The 15,669-nt window shown below is 35.1% G+C and overlaps 1 protein-coding gene across 1 annotated transcript; it reads left to right on the plus strand.

Moving 5' to 3' along the window:
• Window positions 1-4,658: 4,658 nt before the first annotated feature.
• LOC133881280 (ADP-ribosylation factor 2) lies at window positions 4,659-15,278 on the plus strand. Its single transcript, XM_062320209.1, has 10 exons — window positions 4,659-4,807; window positions 4,905-5,015; window positions 7,450-7,625; window positions 9,255-9,353; window positions 10,882-10,938; window positions 11,280-11,466; window positions 12,340-12,410; window positions 12,774-12,893; window positions 13,883-14,001; window positions 14,908-15,278. Exons 1-10 carry the CDS (start codon window positions 4,762-4,764, stop codon window positions 14,999-15,001), a joined length of 1,080 nt encoding a protein of 359 aa, XP_062176193.1. The 5' UTR covers window positions 4,659-4,761; the 3' UTR covers window positions 15,002-15,278.
• Window positions 15,279-15,669: the final 391 nt, after the last annotated feature.

The raw sequence follows: 15,669 nt of genomic DNA on the forward strand, positions 1-15,669 counted from the left end.
TTTTGGATTGTTATCATTGATACTTGAGTGGGGAAAGCACATACATGACCTTGATCGTTGAATGGCTTCCACATTCACGCATACATGACCTTGACAAAATGGATCCAAATGACCTTGATAATTGAATGTCTTTGTGGCAGCCCACATCGCCTGGAAATGAGAATGTGCTTATATGTATAAATACACTCTTTATGATACAACGCGTTTTAAAGCCGTGATAGCCATGAACCTATCAGAACTCCGCAGTTAAACGTGCTTCTGCGAGAGCAATCCCAAGATGGGTGATCTCCTGAAAAGTCTGGTTTGGGGAGCCAAAAGCGGACAATATTGTGTCATTGGGGTGGGTCGTTACAATTGGTATCAGAGCCATTGCCCAGCCTGAGATGGTGGGAGCGTGCACAAACCAATGAGGAACGCTAGCGGGGATGCTGGGTCCAAAGAGGGGGTGATTGTGGCGTCCCACATCGCCTGGGAATGAGGATGTGCTTATATGTATAAATACACCATTTATGACACAACGCGTTTTAAGGCTGTGATGGCCATGAACCTATCAGAACTCCGCAGTTAAACGTACTTCTGTGAGAGCAATCCCAGGATGGGTGACCTCCTGGGAAGTCTGGTTTGAGGAGCCAAAAGTGGACAATATTGTGTCATTGGGGGTGGGTCGTTATAGTCTTCCACATTAACCATATACATGACATTACAGCAATGCTAGTACAACAAAATGAAATAAACTAAAAAATACATTAATTGCAAGTTGTAAGTACAAGAGAAGTTCTAAACAAATTGACATTACAAAAATAGTCTCATAGGCCTCATTAACATCACGATTCGCTAACTTCACATTACACCTTCACGGCAATATCATCATTCCAATAGTGCATTAACATATTCATCTCAGACTACCACCACACAACAATAAGAAAAAAACACCTAAAATCAAACAATAAGCAAATGCAATCTGAAAGTTCTTTTATTGGGCATGATATTTACTCTTTTCGAAATCTAATTTCATGCGATACTTGGCCAATTTAATGTCCATCGTGTTATTGTACTTAGCAATTTATGCATTGAACCACGGCACTTGAAACTCGTAGGATGAATGGAAAATAAAATGATAAAAGTAACGTTATAAGATAATTCATGTATTCTTTAATTTTAGAGACGTGACGTGACTTTTAAAATTACTATTATATCAAATGGTCATCATATCTATATTCTCATTTCTCTTCCCAAAAAACTTGGATCGCTCGTACCAATGCCACGCCCTATCGTGCATATGTAGGGTGTACGTGTCACGTTCCCCAATCCAAAATATGTAAGGTCAATCTTCTTTGCAAAATTCTACTGCTCACTTCCCATTAAAGCGATAGCAGTTGAGAGACTTTCCTGTGGCACCACACACATCTCCTCCCAAATGGCCTTTGCTCAAATCTCTGCCTCTCTCTCCCTTCCCTTCCGCACTCTCTCTCTCTCTCTCTCTCTCTCTCTCTCTCTCTCTCTCTCTCTCTCTCTCTCTCTCTCTCTCTCTGAGTTTTTGGAATTCCCTCCCATTTGCCTTGTGCCAGAATTCGGCAAAATCTGACCGGTGCCAGAATTCGGCAATTTGTGCCAGAATTCGACGACGTTCGGACCGTCGCCAGATTTCAGCGGACCAGATTCTGGCCAAACTAGCCAGAATTTGACTAGTACAGCTAGAATCCGATTGTACTGTACCAGATTCCGGTCAGTTTGGCTGGAATCTGGCTATTGCCACTGGATTTCGGCCTCCATCGCCGGATTCCGACAACAGAAGCCGGAATCCAGTGAAAGTGGCAGGAATCTTGCCGACCAGTGACAGAATCTTGTCACCGGTGGTTTTCGTCGTTGGTGATATTTTCGTAAGAACTAAATGCTGAAAAACATTTTCAATGAAATTATTTTTTATAAAAAAATAATTTATTTGAAAATATTTTACGACATAAAATATTTTACGCCGAAACAAATGGAGCATAAGCTCCACAGTTTTCATAAATCACTGTGTCATTAACTCCACAAACAAATTTCATCCCATAAGCAACATAAGACTAAGTGCTATGAAAACAAAAGTAAAGCTAGAATTCCTCACCTTGCTACACAGGATGGTCGCTTCTTCAAGGGATCATGATCATCTCCCACTCTTTCAACATAAGACTACTAAGTGCTATGAAAACAGAGGGTTGAAGAAGGAGAGGAGAAAACAGGGGGGGTTGTTCTTTCGTTCTTCACTAAGAAATGGAGGGAGGGGTGTTTCGTTTGTCAAAAACTCCTCCTTTTATGCATGCGTTCAAGTGACGTTTTGGTACGAGGATAAGTGGATAACTTCTATGATCAGAGCATGTGCTGCAAGAGGAAGCTTCCTTCCCCAGACCAATAATGCTCTTCATTTGCAGAACAACTGGCTTTACTCAAAAAGCGAGCACACAACTTTCTGTTAAATTATCGTTTCTCCTAAAAGTTTAAGCTTATAAAAAGAAGTAAATCTAATTATTTAATCAATATTTTAACACTACTCCTCACGTGTGAGCTCAAACTCTCTTTTAATAGGTGATGCCCAACACATATAACATTTAATTGAAATAGGAAGTAAATGATAGAGTCAAAGTTTAAACTCGAGATCTTTGGTTTTGATACCATGTTAAATCACCACCTATCATAAAAACTTAAGCTTATAGAAAGAGTTAAATTTAATCATTTAATCAATATTTCACCACCTCCGACGATAGCTTTCGCTTCTTTTTCGGTACACAAACATTTTCGAATGATGTTCAAATCATTTGACTATGAAAGCTACATCTCGAGTTGTTTTTGCTGCTATGTTTTTTGGCAGTTTCAAATGCAACCTTCCTCCATGCATGCTCCATTCTGCACAACTAGGGTTTTTTTTTTTTTTTTTTGATGAATAATTCTGCACAACTTAGTTTGTAGTTCATCATCTACTATAATCAGCTCAATATGAAAATCTAGACTGAAATGCAAACTCAACTTCCCATATTGTTATCATCATCATCTGAATATGGCAGATGACAGCTTAGACATGTGGCCAATTTTGAAGTACAGTAGCAAATCAAGATTAAGGGTGCGTTTGTGATTGCGATTTCGTAGTAAAAAAGTGCGATTTTAAACCAAATCGCAAAAAATAAACTGTTTGGAAACTGCGTTTTTAAAAAATTGCGATTTGAAAACGCAGAAAAGTGCTTATTCAAATCGCAGGCAATGAAGTGTTTTTTTGAAAACGCAGTATTTTAAAATGTTAACCTGCGATTTTAAAGGTCAAACTGCAATTTTGTCAAACGCTTAACTGCGTTTTTAAAAATCACTTTTTTAAATCGCACATTTCTAAAATCACACTTTTTAAAATCGCAAACTCAAACGAACCTAAAATAATTGTGGTTTCGAGATTACTTGATGATTTATGATAGAATTATTTGAAGAGCGACAGATAAGTAAAAGATAAAAATGACAAATTGAGAGATTAGTAAAGGAAAAAGGGGGCATTTTAGTATTTTTATTGAAAGATATTTAAGGGGTAAAAAAAGAAAAGAACAGAAAGAAAACGTGTATAAGATGTAGAGAATTGAAGCACGGCACTTGATTTTCTGTAAAAAAATTAAATAAAAAAATAATAATAATCTAGATACTAGAATTTTATCATACATAATATACATTCATCTTAAAATTCCCCACATCAGCAACCTTTTTCATAATTAAATTAAAAACAAAATTAAAACCAGCATTTTTATCCCATTCTTTGCATTTCTCAAAATTTTTCCTCTATTTTTTATTTATTTATTTTATTTTATTCAAATTAAACCAGTGTACTATTGAAGAGACATATAGAGAGCTTGTTTAGAATGGCCACTGATACAATTATTGACGTAATTATTAATTTTTTTTTTTTAAAAAAAGGATTGTTAATTTTTTTTTTTTTATAAAAAAAACTACAAAACGAGACTCGAACCCATTTACATGATTTTATGATTTTTTTTAATAAAGAAGTGTCAATAATTATGTCAATAATTATATCACGAGTGGCCAAATGTCATTTCTCGTTTAGAATTTTGTAATACAATAAAGCTTGTATGACTGAACCGCGGAACATCAAACTTGTAGGATTAATGTGAAATAAAATTGTAAGAGTATTGTTATAAGAGAACTTGTCTTTATTAATCATTTTAAAATTAATGTAATTTTTAAAATTACTATTATATCAAAATTTAAATTTAATAGTGATACATATGAATATTGAGAAGTGATTAGTGCACAACATTTACACAATCGCTCACATTAATTGAGATTTATGCAGGCCAATCGTACATGCATGAGCCTCACTATTATAAATAGTTGTGAAAATATTATGCACAACATTATTGTGCAAAGATATTTTTCTATCAATATTATATTTCTCTTCCCAAAAGCCTTGGATCGCTCGTACCAATGCCACGCCCCATTGTGTATACGTAGGGTGTACGCAGAGGCGGAGCTAAAAATTTAAAAAAAATAATTAATTAATTAATTTGTACTCTTAATTTGTTTAATTTTTTAAATTTTGGATCTTCAAATTATTATTTTTTTAATTTGATCCCAAAGTTTAAAAAGCTGGCTCCGCCCTGTATACGTGTCACGTTTCCCAATCCAAAATATGTAAGGTCAATCTTCTTCGCAAAGTTCTACTGCTCACTTCCCATTAAAGCGATAGCAGTTGAGAGGCTTTCCTGTGGCGCCAAACACAGCTCCTCCCAAATGGCCTCTGCTCAAATCTCCGCCTCTCTCTCCCTTTCCTTCCGCGGTAACCCTCTCTCTCTCTCTCTCTCTCTGAGTTTTTGGAATTCCCTCCCATTTGCCTTGTACTTCCAGATAGATTGAATTATATATGTATGTTGCAGATGTTTGTGCTCTTAGCTCAGCCGTGGCCAAAGCCCCTGTTGCAACTCCTCGGCTTCCTCTTTCTAAGTGTTCACTACGTGGGTCATCCTTCACCACCGGTTCTCCGCTCTGTAAGGATGCTAATTTGAATTTTTTTTCCTTTTGTTTGTTTCCACTAGTTGTTCATCATGATATGTCTCTGAAAGAAAATGCGGTACTATTTGTCGAACCAAAAACTGACTGATTGTGAAAAAGCACACTGTAAATGGGTGATAAGCAAGCACCCTTAATTCTCTTTCTTTCTCTGAAAGCTTACCTTGGTCACTTGGTGGGACACCAAGTTGGCTTTGAAATGAAAAAAAAATTTATAAACAAACAAGCAACTTATATGGGCCGGAAGTTATTATCTTAGCAGAATGACTGCGATGATTCCATAAATTTACAAAATTGTGTACTACCAAGGCAGTACGTGCGAGTTTTTGTTGGTACAAGCTGTTCAAAAGAACAAAAGTTGCAAGCTTATTTTACTTATATTTAGTTGGTACCCCTTTGCGCCTTTTCAATATATTTTACTTATCAAAAAAAAAGTTGCAAGCTTATTTAGTTACTACTCATTATGAAGTAAGTGGTTAACTACGGACGACAATTTATGTTTGCGTGTTCGATTCGAGTTGTATCAAGGTACGGGTATAAAACTATATAGGTTAACCTAACCCGAATCATTTAATTAAACGGGCCAGATTCCTCAACCGTTACCCTCTAATTTCATGTCGGGTTCACGAATCGTGTAGAAAACTTCTAGCTTTACTTACCAATCCCCCTCTCTCCATTTCTACCTTTGCGAAAAGAAGTCGTAGTTAGAGTACAAAGTACTTAGGTTTTGTGGCATTATTTATATCTCACATGCCATGAAAGTTTTCGAAGGAGTTCCTTGGGAACAATTCTACCTCGTTTCCCCTTCAGGTTGATTGGTTTCCCTTGTGATGAGCTCCCGTAAAATCCCATGATTTTATATATGACAGGGTATGTCTTTCGAAATAATCCGCCCTTTATATTTGGAAGATCAAGAAAGTTCTCTCCAATTGCATAGCACACACTTCCTTCTGCTTCTAGATGTGTTGTTAACCAAGGAAGCAATTTGGCCTTTCCATTCCTTATTTTCCAAATACTCTTTCTTTGTGCTACCTCAGAATATCCATTTTATAGCCTCCACTAACTGCAGTAGTTTCAGTGCTACAGAAACCACATCTTATGCAAGCAGTGGATATTATCAAGTGACTTCTGGTGGAAATTAACAAGGTTTTATCTTCATATATCACTATAAGTGCCTCTTGTTCAGCAACCAAATGTGGTAAAAAAAAATTAAAAAAAGAAAAGAAAAGAAAAACACTCTAGAACCTAGATAGACCATGTTATAAGAAGATGCTGATTCAATCAATTGATTGGTGGCCATTTTAAAGCATTTCATTAATTTGCAAGCCACGTTTCATGCACCTCCCAGCTTATTTCCTATGCACCTACATTCTTAGAAGACTGAGCCCACCTCCTCTTCCCTTTTGGATTTCCTTTTCTTCTCTTTTGACTTAGGTGGTTCTCTCTTGTATTCTTCTTGCGTACTTGAGTTTGGGCCCTTACCTTCTTTTTCTCTATTCCCTTTCTGAGTGCTTTTCCAGGGTTGCTTGATGTGGCTTTCAGTTAAATTTACTTATAAAATATGTCCCGATATCTCTATTCTTTTATTTTGACATCAATATCTATCATCTTAGCTAGATTTGGATAATGATTTATGTCTGTGATGGTACACCAGCGTGTATTCAATGACCAAAATCACCTTCGTTGGTGATTTACCTGAGTACTTTCACAACCATTTCACAATAGCTGTGTTTTTGATGGTCTATTAATGGTCCTTATCTAGTTTCTATTTACTACAACATGACTTTAGGCTTCAATTATTTATTATGACCAACTTTCTAAGTCATGTTATTTTAATTGTTATCTATCTTATAATTTTGGTGATAATCTCATGTTTGTGATCGCTTTTTTGATATTTCGACTAAAAAAAAAAAAACTCATGTTTGAGATACTTATGTAACTGTATTTCTATTATCATATCTAAGGCACTTCAGCTGTGATCATTATCTTGCAATCTCTTTCCTTACCAGGCAAATGACTTTCATGTTTACTAGCAACACGTGCATTGATTCAATTACTCCATTATCCTCCTGTTCATGAGCTCATGAGCTTTGGTCTTAAATAAGTAGTTGAGAAGACCTCTATAGATGTGATGTTTAGTGGTTTTCCATGCTCTGGAATTTCAGACTGCATGTCTGTCCTTAAAATGCCCGTCTAAACCTGGTCATTTCCGTCCCCCTTTTTTTTTCTTTCCCCCCCCAACAAAAAAAAAAAGTCTGGTATGAATGCTAAGAGAAAATACAAACAGAAAAGAAAGTTTGAACTATTTGTAAATTAGTTTGAAATCTGCCATAATATTCTTGACAATTGAAGGATCACTATCTGACATTACAAGTTCATCGAGTGAGAGCTGATGCTTGCTTTCATTTTTAGTGATACAAAGAACTTATTGTCAAAAGAGGACTGCATACAAAGCTATGTCACTTTCCATAAGATGTGAGCAAGGTACCCAGGACAACAGTTTGGATGTATGGCTAGGCCGGCTTGCAATGGTGGGCTTTGCAGTGGCTATTAGTGTTGAGATAGCGACAGGCAAGGGACTTCTGGAGGTATGGCACATGCTATGGGTTTGTAGATCCAAGCAAAAGCTATTTACTTTTAATTTCATGCATAGTTTAGTATCAGCATTGGTCACTGTGTTAAAGAGCTGGGACACAACTTGCAGTTTCATACAAATCACAATTAACAGAAATACGAAAGTATTAAAATCATTAAGAAATCAAAATGAGTAAAACATTTTCTATGTTTTCAATTTAGTAATCCCAGTGTATCAAATGTTACAAAAGTTTACTCAATGTGCTATGGTTTTGTTTATTACAGTAGCTCATAAAATGTTGCTTTAAATTGTAAATAACTAATTGAGACACTAGTGATGATCTTTTCCTCTATCAAAAGCATCATCTGTGAATTATTTGTTCAAATTTAGAACGAGAGAAAATCATTTGAGTGAAGCCTCCTTGATCAAACAAACCCACCCCCTGCCCCTCTCCTCTCCCCATCCCTTCTCCTTTCTTATGTTTAGACACATACATAACCCATCCCTCAGAAAGAATGATGTGTATGACATCCTCTCCCCATTCCTCCTCAATTCTTATGTTTAGCACATACATAAACCATCCCTCAGAGAGAGTGATGCGTATGTCACTGCTTATTGATATCATTTTAATGAGGATTGCCTTGGACACTAGATGATGTCTGAGCTAACTGTCCTGTAGTCCAGTTTTCTCAAGTCTTGGGAAACTTCAAGCCCAGAGGCTTTGGTGTGGAGATCATGGCAACTCTTGGCTATTGTTGTGTTTTAGTAATTGTTCAACGTAATATGCCTTTTGGATTAATAGTTTATTCTTTCCTGTTGAGCATTTGAGGCCTGTTTTTAAAAGTCAAAAGTTGATACCACAACGGGAGAGTGTGTGTTTGTGTGTATTTAGTATGTACATATATATCCCTTTTGGCCAGAAAAGGTATGGTGTATCTAATCCATTACAATGCAGAAAGAGAAAAGGGCCAAAAAGGGGTTCCTAAGTCTTCTCCTGGACGGGTGGGCATAAAATACAGTTAACCGATCAATCAACATATCTGACCAGAAACCGAACAACATCCGTTGGTTTTTTTTAACGTTCCGATGGGCCAGTGCACTTTCGGAAGTAAGAAAACCAACGACATCGAGTCTATCATTGGTGCTGAGGATCAGTATTCAGAAGAAAACCAACTTGAACATCCTTTTTAAACACCGTGTCCTCACAATTGCCAAATTCATCTACTCCAAACTCCACCGCAGCAGCCACAGCCAACGCCATCGCTTTCTAAACCTCCATCTCCAATGCCAAGAACCAACAGAAACGCCAACCCCTCCATCAACCATAAAAAACCCTTATCTCAATCGTCAAACCCATCTCCCCCTTAAACACAAACACCAACCTACCAAACCCATTTGTCCAGGAGTAGGGCTGTGCACCAACCCCGTCGGTCAGTGTTCACTGGATTCTAATGGTCAAATCGATTGTGTCAGTAGCTGAGAGCTGGCCAGTTAACCTAACGAATTGGCGGCCAGAAACCGCACCCCTCTGTCTCTCTTTCTCCACACAAAAGTACAAGCACACAACAACCAATTATAAACAGAATAATATCACAGCCATGAACATTTATTTATAAATCCTTGTATATTTTGATTTTTGCAGAATTTTGGGCTCACAAGTCCCCTGCCTACAGTAGCCTTGGCAGTTACAGGATTGGTTGGCGTTTTGACAGCAGTTTTTATCTTTCAGTCGGCTTCAAAAGATTGATCACATTGTAGGTCTCTTCATGTTTGTAAAGTCTGTAATTCTGAAAAATCCACGAGATTACATTTTTGGTTCATTTGTGATTATAGGTACCTCAATTCCAACAATGGGATTAAGACTTGAGAATGTACCAAGATATGGAAAGTTTAAAATCTAGAAAAAGGCTTTTCTGTGGTGTTACTTTCACTTATTTTTAAGCGCCATTCTGGATTTTTTTTTTTTTTGCCTAACATAACGCTATATGTAGAAAATAATTCTTATAGTAATCAGAGTTGATTTTGTTTCCGAATGTAATATGTTTATGCCACAAAACCTTTTTTGCATATATGTTTTATTTATTTATTTTTTAATTTTTTTAAATGCTTAATTGGCAACTACAAATCTTAGTAATAAATCATATTTTTAAAGAATTCTGTCTATTGCAATAATCATGGCGGTTGTGTTTAAGATCTTTGATGACTGGACAGTCTTCAAATTTGATTTCAATTTTTGCTTGGCTGCCTGTCTGAAGACAATATTGTATAATTTTATTTAATTTTTTTTTAGATCTACAGGATATCAAATCCGTTATAATTAATCCACTTTGTAAACATCTTGTTGAAAAAAAAAAAAAAAAAACTTTTTAATGGGACAAACATCCTCACTTGTGAATTTAAACATTTAAACGTCTAATGTCAAAAAAAATGTGTTCTAATAATGTTTGAATTTGATATTCTAGATAAGATATAAAAAGATATTAATTTCTATGTCCACCTCTTTTTATTTTTATTTTTTTAATACATGAGAAAGGAGTCAAATAAAATTATAGAAAAATGATGGGATCCTTTCCCCTATTAAAGGAAGAGACATGCTATATGTACATTTTTTTTAAAAAATTAATTATTGGATTTGTAGAACCTATATGTGGGTCTTTGTGTGTCCTATAAATTTATTAGTTAATTTAGAAAAAAGATGTACAATAAATATACAAATATCATTTCTCAGATCGAACAAATGTAAAGTACAAAAGTGAATGCTTCCATAATTTGTATTTAGTTAAATTGTGAGTGCGAAAATTTGAGTTCCTATAAACCAAGGTTCAACTCTAAACACCACATTAAATATTTACAAATATTGCATCATCCATATGGTCAGTGAGAACACAGTTGCTTACCTTTTCACTTTTTCCCACCTTTTTCATTCTTCTGGCCAATATGGCATCTATGTGGTGTAAAGGACATTAATTTGGGAAATAAAAGCAGAATAGCATTAATTATCTTGAGAAATATTGTTCACAGATAGTATTATATTTAGAAAAAAAATCCTATATATATATATATATATATATATATAAAAGGAAGAGGAGGAACAGCAGCTTCAAATGGTTTAGTCAGCTAAAGCAGACTTGAATATATGCTTGAGTAGATTACTTAGTAATACTGGGAATGTTTGGTTCTAACTTTGTGCACCGGCTTGAGAAAAGGGTATGATCAGGAATGAGAATAAAACAACTGTGAATTATTATGAGTTATGATTATTTACACAGATTGGATTCCAGAAAGATATCTTGGGAAGTAGGGCCTGTTCGAAGAACGATGATCTGGTAAGCAATCAGCAGCTGTCAGGGCATCACTCCAAATGCTTTTTGAGAAGCTGCTTTTGTTTTAGCTTTGTTGGTCACAAAAGACGACTGCATGGCTTTTTAAAAGGTCAAATATCTACCCTTTCACTTCAAGCTCAAGGCAACCGACAGAGCTTTGGCCATCTACACCAATGAATAATAAAACAATGTAACTTCACTGTCTTCGAATCAGAATTTATTCCCACCCATCAATATCCCACTTGCCATGTTTATGTTTCTCCTTAAATTTGTGTCCTGTTTTCTGTCTTTCATGAGTTGTTCTCATGCTGCTGAAACAGTCTCCATTAACTTTCTTTTCTTAAATATCCTTCTTGATCTCTCTCCTCTGTTCATATTGTGGCATGGGTGCTGCCATATCTCGACTAGCAAAGAGGTTTCTTCCGAAATGTGAAATGAGGATTGTGATGGTGGGTCTTGATGCATCCGGCAAGACAACAATCTTGTACAAGTTAAAACTGGGAGAAATTGTTACGGCCGTACCAACAGTTGGTAACTACCTTAAAAAAACCTCTTTACCTTAATGACCTGTTTTTGAGTTTTTGTGTTTAGCTCTCTCACATGGCTCTCTGTCTCTCACACTTCATATACTGCACATGCCTAAATCGAGATATGAAGCTTGTGCTTTGATCTGTTGATCGTCCTTTTGATTAGAACTGACTGAATTTAAATAAGATGAGTATCTCTAATACTTAACCTCACCATAGAATTCTACCTTCTTTCTGATGCTTAAGTTAAGCCTAAGATATTAGAAAGTTCATCACGTAAAAATTTACTTCTCTCTGCATTTCTTCCTTTGCTATCTGATGTAAAGGCATAATTCAGGTAGCATACAAAAGAAATACTTAACTAAAAAATAATAATAAATCTAGATAGTTATGAAAGCTAGAAAAATGAAAGCAACCAATGACAACAGTCCTCTTACACTGTTCAAAACTTCAATAATTTTGTTATGAAAGTAGAATTTTACAGCACGTAGAGGCATGATTCACGAACACGTATCTCATGAATCTCTTGAAGTTATCTTTGCTCTAACTTATCGTAGAGTAGTAATAGTTTAATTAAATAATCTTCAGTTGTTCTCCATGCCAGTCAGTATTGCAATAGTTATCTATGTTAGTGTCGTGTAGCACTATTAGTTATTTAAGTAGAATTAATCCCAAACCTTGTGTTCATAAAAGATCTTAGTTTCTTTACAACCTAACAATCTATCCCGTTAAGTGTTTAAGAATTATTCACGTAACAAATTTATGTCTCTCTAGACACACCACGTTATGCAGGATGGAACCATCTTCCAAACTGCTAGACAATGAAGACTACCATTTCACAGGTGATGATCTATTGGCTGCATTTGTCATGGACCAGGTTTTAATGTGGAGAGTGTAGAGTACAAAAACATTAGCTTCACTGTCTGGGATCTGGGAGGACAAGATAAGGTACCAGCTTGATGTCTTTCTATTTGATGTATATTGTACGAGAAATGTTTGGTTTCATTCTCTTGCACATTTTTTGTCCATTCCGTACAAGATAAGTGCAAATTCACTATTGAATCTGGTTTCCACATAGTCAATGGTAGAATTCAAAAAAAAAAATGTGCAAAAAAATGACACCAAACACATCTCATACCGTATAGGTATATATATATACCAAATACAACCATATTGATGAACAAAACCCAATCTTCTATTACTAACAAAATTCATCAATGCTCATGAAAAATAATAATGGTTTTGTCATTATGTTTTATGAAATTTGACAATGGGTGTATAAATGCTTCAAACATTATTCCTAAACTGCAGATTCGAGCTTTATGGAGACATTACTTTCAGAATATTCAAGGACTAGTCTTTGTCGTGGACAGTAACAACAGAGAGAGAATTTCAGAAGCCCGAAATGAGCTGCATCGTATTTTTGGCGAGGTTAGTATGAGGATAGTGTATTTTGGAATAGGATTTTGCACTACCTTCTTGGTAACATAATTGAAGACTTTTAAATTAACTATTTTCTATTCGCTTAAACTTTTGAAATAATTGTGGTTTAAATTTAATGTGGTATCAAAGTAGATATCCTAAGTTCGAATTTTGACTACACAAAAATCGATTTTCGACGGATTGAAAAAAACATATATGGTAGAATTGTAACCATAGAATATGACCCTAATCGAAATGCATACATTTGTCTCATACACTATGAAGATGGTGAGAAAATATATATTTTACATCCCATATGGGTTATAATTGGAGATACCATTGTTTATGGTGCAAAAGTTCCTATAAAAATGGAAAATGCCCTACCTTAGAGTGGGAGAGTCAGTCGAAAAGAGGATTCCACACTTTTTTCTCTCATTCAAAACCGTGCATGAGACTTTCATCTCGCACGGCTCCTAAGTTATAAAAGATTATATGGACGACACAAATTTACTATTTCTTCATAACATGTATAGTCAATATAGATCAAGTATAAATAACATACCTCCGTTGTTAGAAGGTAAGCTTTTCATCTATGCTTTGATCGCCGTGTCTCTGTTCTGGGTGTGTGTGGAGGAGACTAGTACCTCAACCTTAAAATTTCACTGATAATCTAATAAAGTCTAATGGGCTAACTCCATTTACATTTTAGGTGAAAGCACAAACTTCTTCAAGTGTTTACAGAATGACCCAACTCGTTATTGACCCAATAATAAAATGACTGTCAATCCACCCAAAAATAAATAAATACAACACTTACACTTTTAATTGAATATCTCACGCTTTGGGCCTTATTTGTTATGGGGGAGTTTGGTCCCAAACGTGAAGGTGAATATTAGAATATTGATTTAAATGACTAAATCCACGATTATGTCGATTCCTAGGGGCTTAAACTTTTGAGATGACGGATGAATTTAACACACTTCTATCACTTTTTGCAGTTTGGCCTACGGAATGCCATTCTTCTTGTCTTTGCCAATAAGCAGGATCTTCCAAATTCTCTGAGTGTTTCTGAGGTTGCCGATAGACTTGGCCTACACACACTCCGTCAGACACGTTGGTAAGCATTAGCTTTCCTTAAACACATCAAAGAGAAAAGAAATGATAATCTTCAAAAGTAGTCATGTAATTCAATGATTCTTTGTTTTCTTCCCCTTCAGGGTCTCCTTTATGTGAAGTGCTTTTGCTTAGTTGAGAGATATATAATTATAAGAAGAATGCAAGAAAAAACCACTTTTGACATAAATATTAACAAAAGCATAAAAATTGAGAAGTGTCCATTTGTTTTACCGTCAGTTTGGTTTGCGATTTCAAAATGTAGAATTTGAAACCATGATTTTTAAAAACGCAGTTAAGCATTTAGTAAAATAGCAATTTGGCCTTTAAAATCGTAGCTTAGCTTTTAAAATTGTGCATTTTCAAAAAAATACCTCCCGACTGCGATATGAAAAAACAGTTTTATTTTATTTTATTTTTTTATACGTTTTCAAATTGCAATTTTTAACAAACACAATTCCAAACGATTCATTTTCTGCAATTTGGTTTAAAATCACAGTTTTTGTCTACAAAATGGCAATGTTAAATGCACCCTTAAAATTTTCAAAACGCGTGTTTGAAAAAATAGCAATTTTAAAACACAATTAATGAAAACAAGATTTTAAAAAATAAAGTTAAGCATTTGATAAAATCTATTAAAAAAAACAATTGTTGTTCCTGCAATTTTAAAAATGCATAATCTAAAATCACCACTTTTTTCAAACATACTCCTAAACAAAATACTTTCTAAGATTTTGTTTAAAAAACCCAGCGTTTGACCTGCAAAATTCCAAGGCCAAACACACTCTAAATCATGAATTAAAAGCTTTTATTATTTTTATTATTATTATTTCATTTTATTTTACTAAGATGGGATTCCCCTGAATGCATGTAATTGGAATAGTGGCATTGATTTATCATGTTTGTGTAGGCACGTCCAGAGTGCTTCTGGCATCACCGGCCAAGGGCTATACGAAGGTCTTGATTGGCTGCTATCCAACAACTTCCCTAACAAGGCTACATGATATGCTTCTTTTGCTCAATGTCTCTTACAAAATACTCTGTGGAATAGAATTCGATGAGTGAAACGAGAAGACAATTTTTTGGAAACCCTGATAAAGGAAGCGCCAGTGGAGAGTTGGATAACATATGAAGAAGAAAACAAAACTCCAAGGCATATTATTAAAAGAAGAGGATATTTCTTCTTCTCTTCTGCTCCTTACAATTCCAAGCAGATCAACTTTATTTCATGTCTTGAATTCGGATTGTTCTGATTGAATTGAATATTAAGCTTCATATTTATTCTCCATCTTTGTATTCAATGAATGACCAAAAAATCTATATATGTGATAAATTTGTCTGGAAACAAGAGCCAATGACTTCACATTATGATCATCATAGTTTGCACCAACAAAAATGGTATAATTCAGCAAAACTACTACCATCCATCTTTAATGCATCTCTGTCTCAAAAGACATAAATCCTCCCTATATTCAGAGCAGTTGACTGTTAACAAAGGGAAAAAAACAACTCCAGCTTGGGCCTTTGGTAACTAGGTATATTAAATCACAAGAAATAAAGAGATGAATTGAGAATACAGGAAAAACTTCAAAAACCAGAGGTTTCAATTTTTATTTTTATTTTTCCTTTTTAAATATCTTCTTGACAGAAAAAGGAAAAGGAAAAATTACAC

The sequence above is a fragment of the Alnus glutinosa genome, chromosome 11, assembly GCF_958979055.1.
Source record: "Alnus glutinosa chromosome 11, dhAlnGlut1.1, whole genome shotgun sequence".
Taxonomy (NCBI): Eukaryota; Viridiplantae; Streptophyta; class Magnoliopsida; order Fagales; family Betulaceae; genus Alnus; species Alnus glutinosa.

Excerpts from the sequence above, each read along its gene's own strand:
- LOC133881280 (XM_062320209.1), top strand. The coding sequence starts at position 4,762 with ATGGCCTCTGCTCAAATCTCCGCCTCTCTCTCCCTTTCCTTCCGCG. Across the intron at positions 10,939-11,279 it reads GTTCGAAGAACGATGATCTG|ATATCCTTCTTGATCTCTCT; the intron begins GTAAGCAATCAG and ends TTCTTTTCTTAA. Across the intron at positions 11,467-12,339 it reads TACGGCCGTACCAACAGTTG|GTTTTAATGTGGAGAGTGTA; the intron begins GTAACTACCTTA and ends GTCATGGACCAG.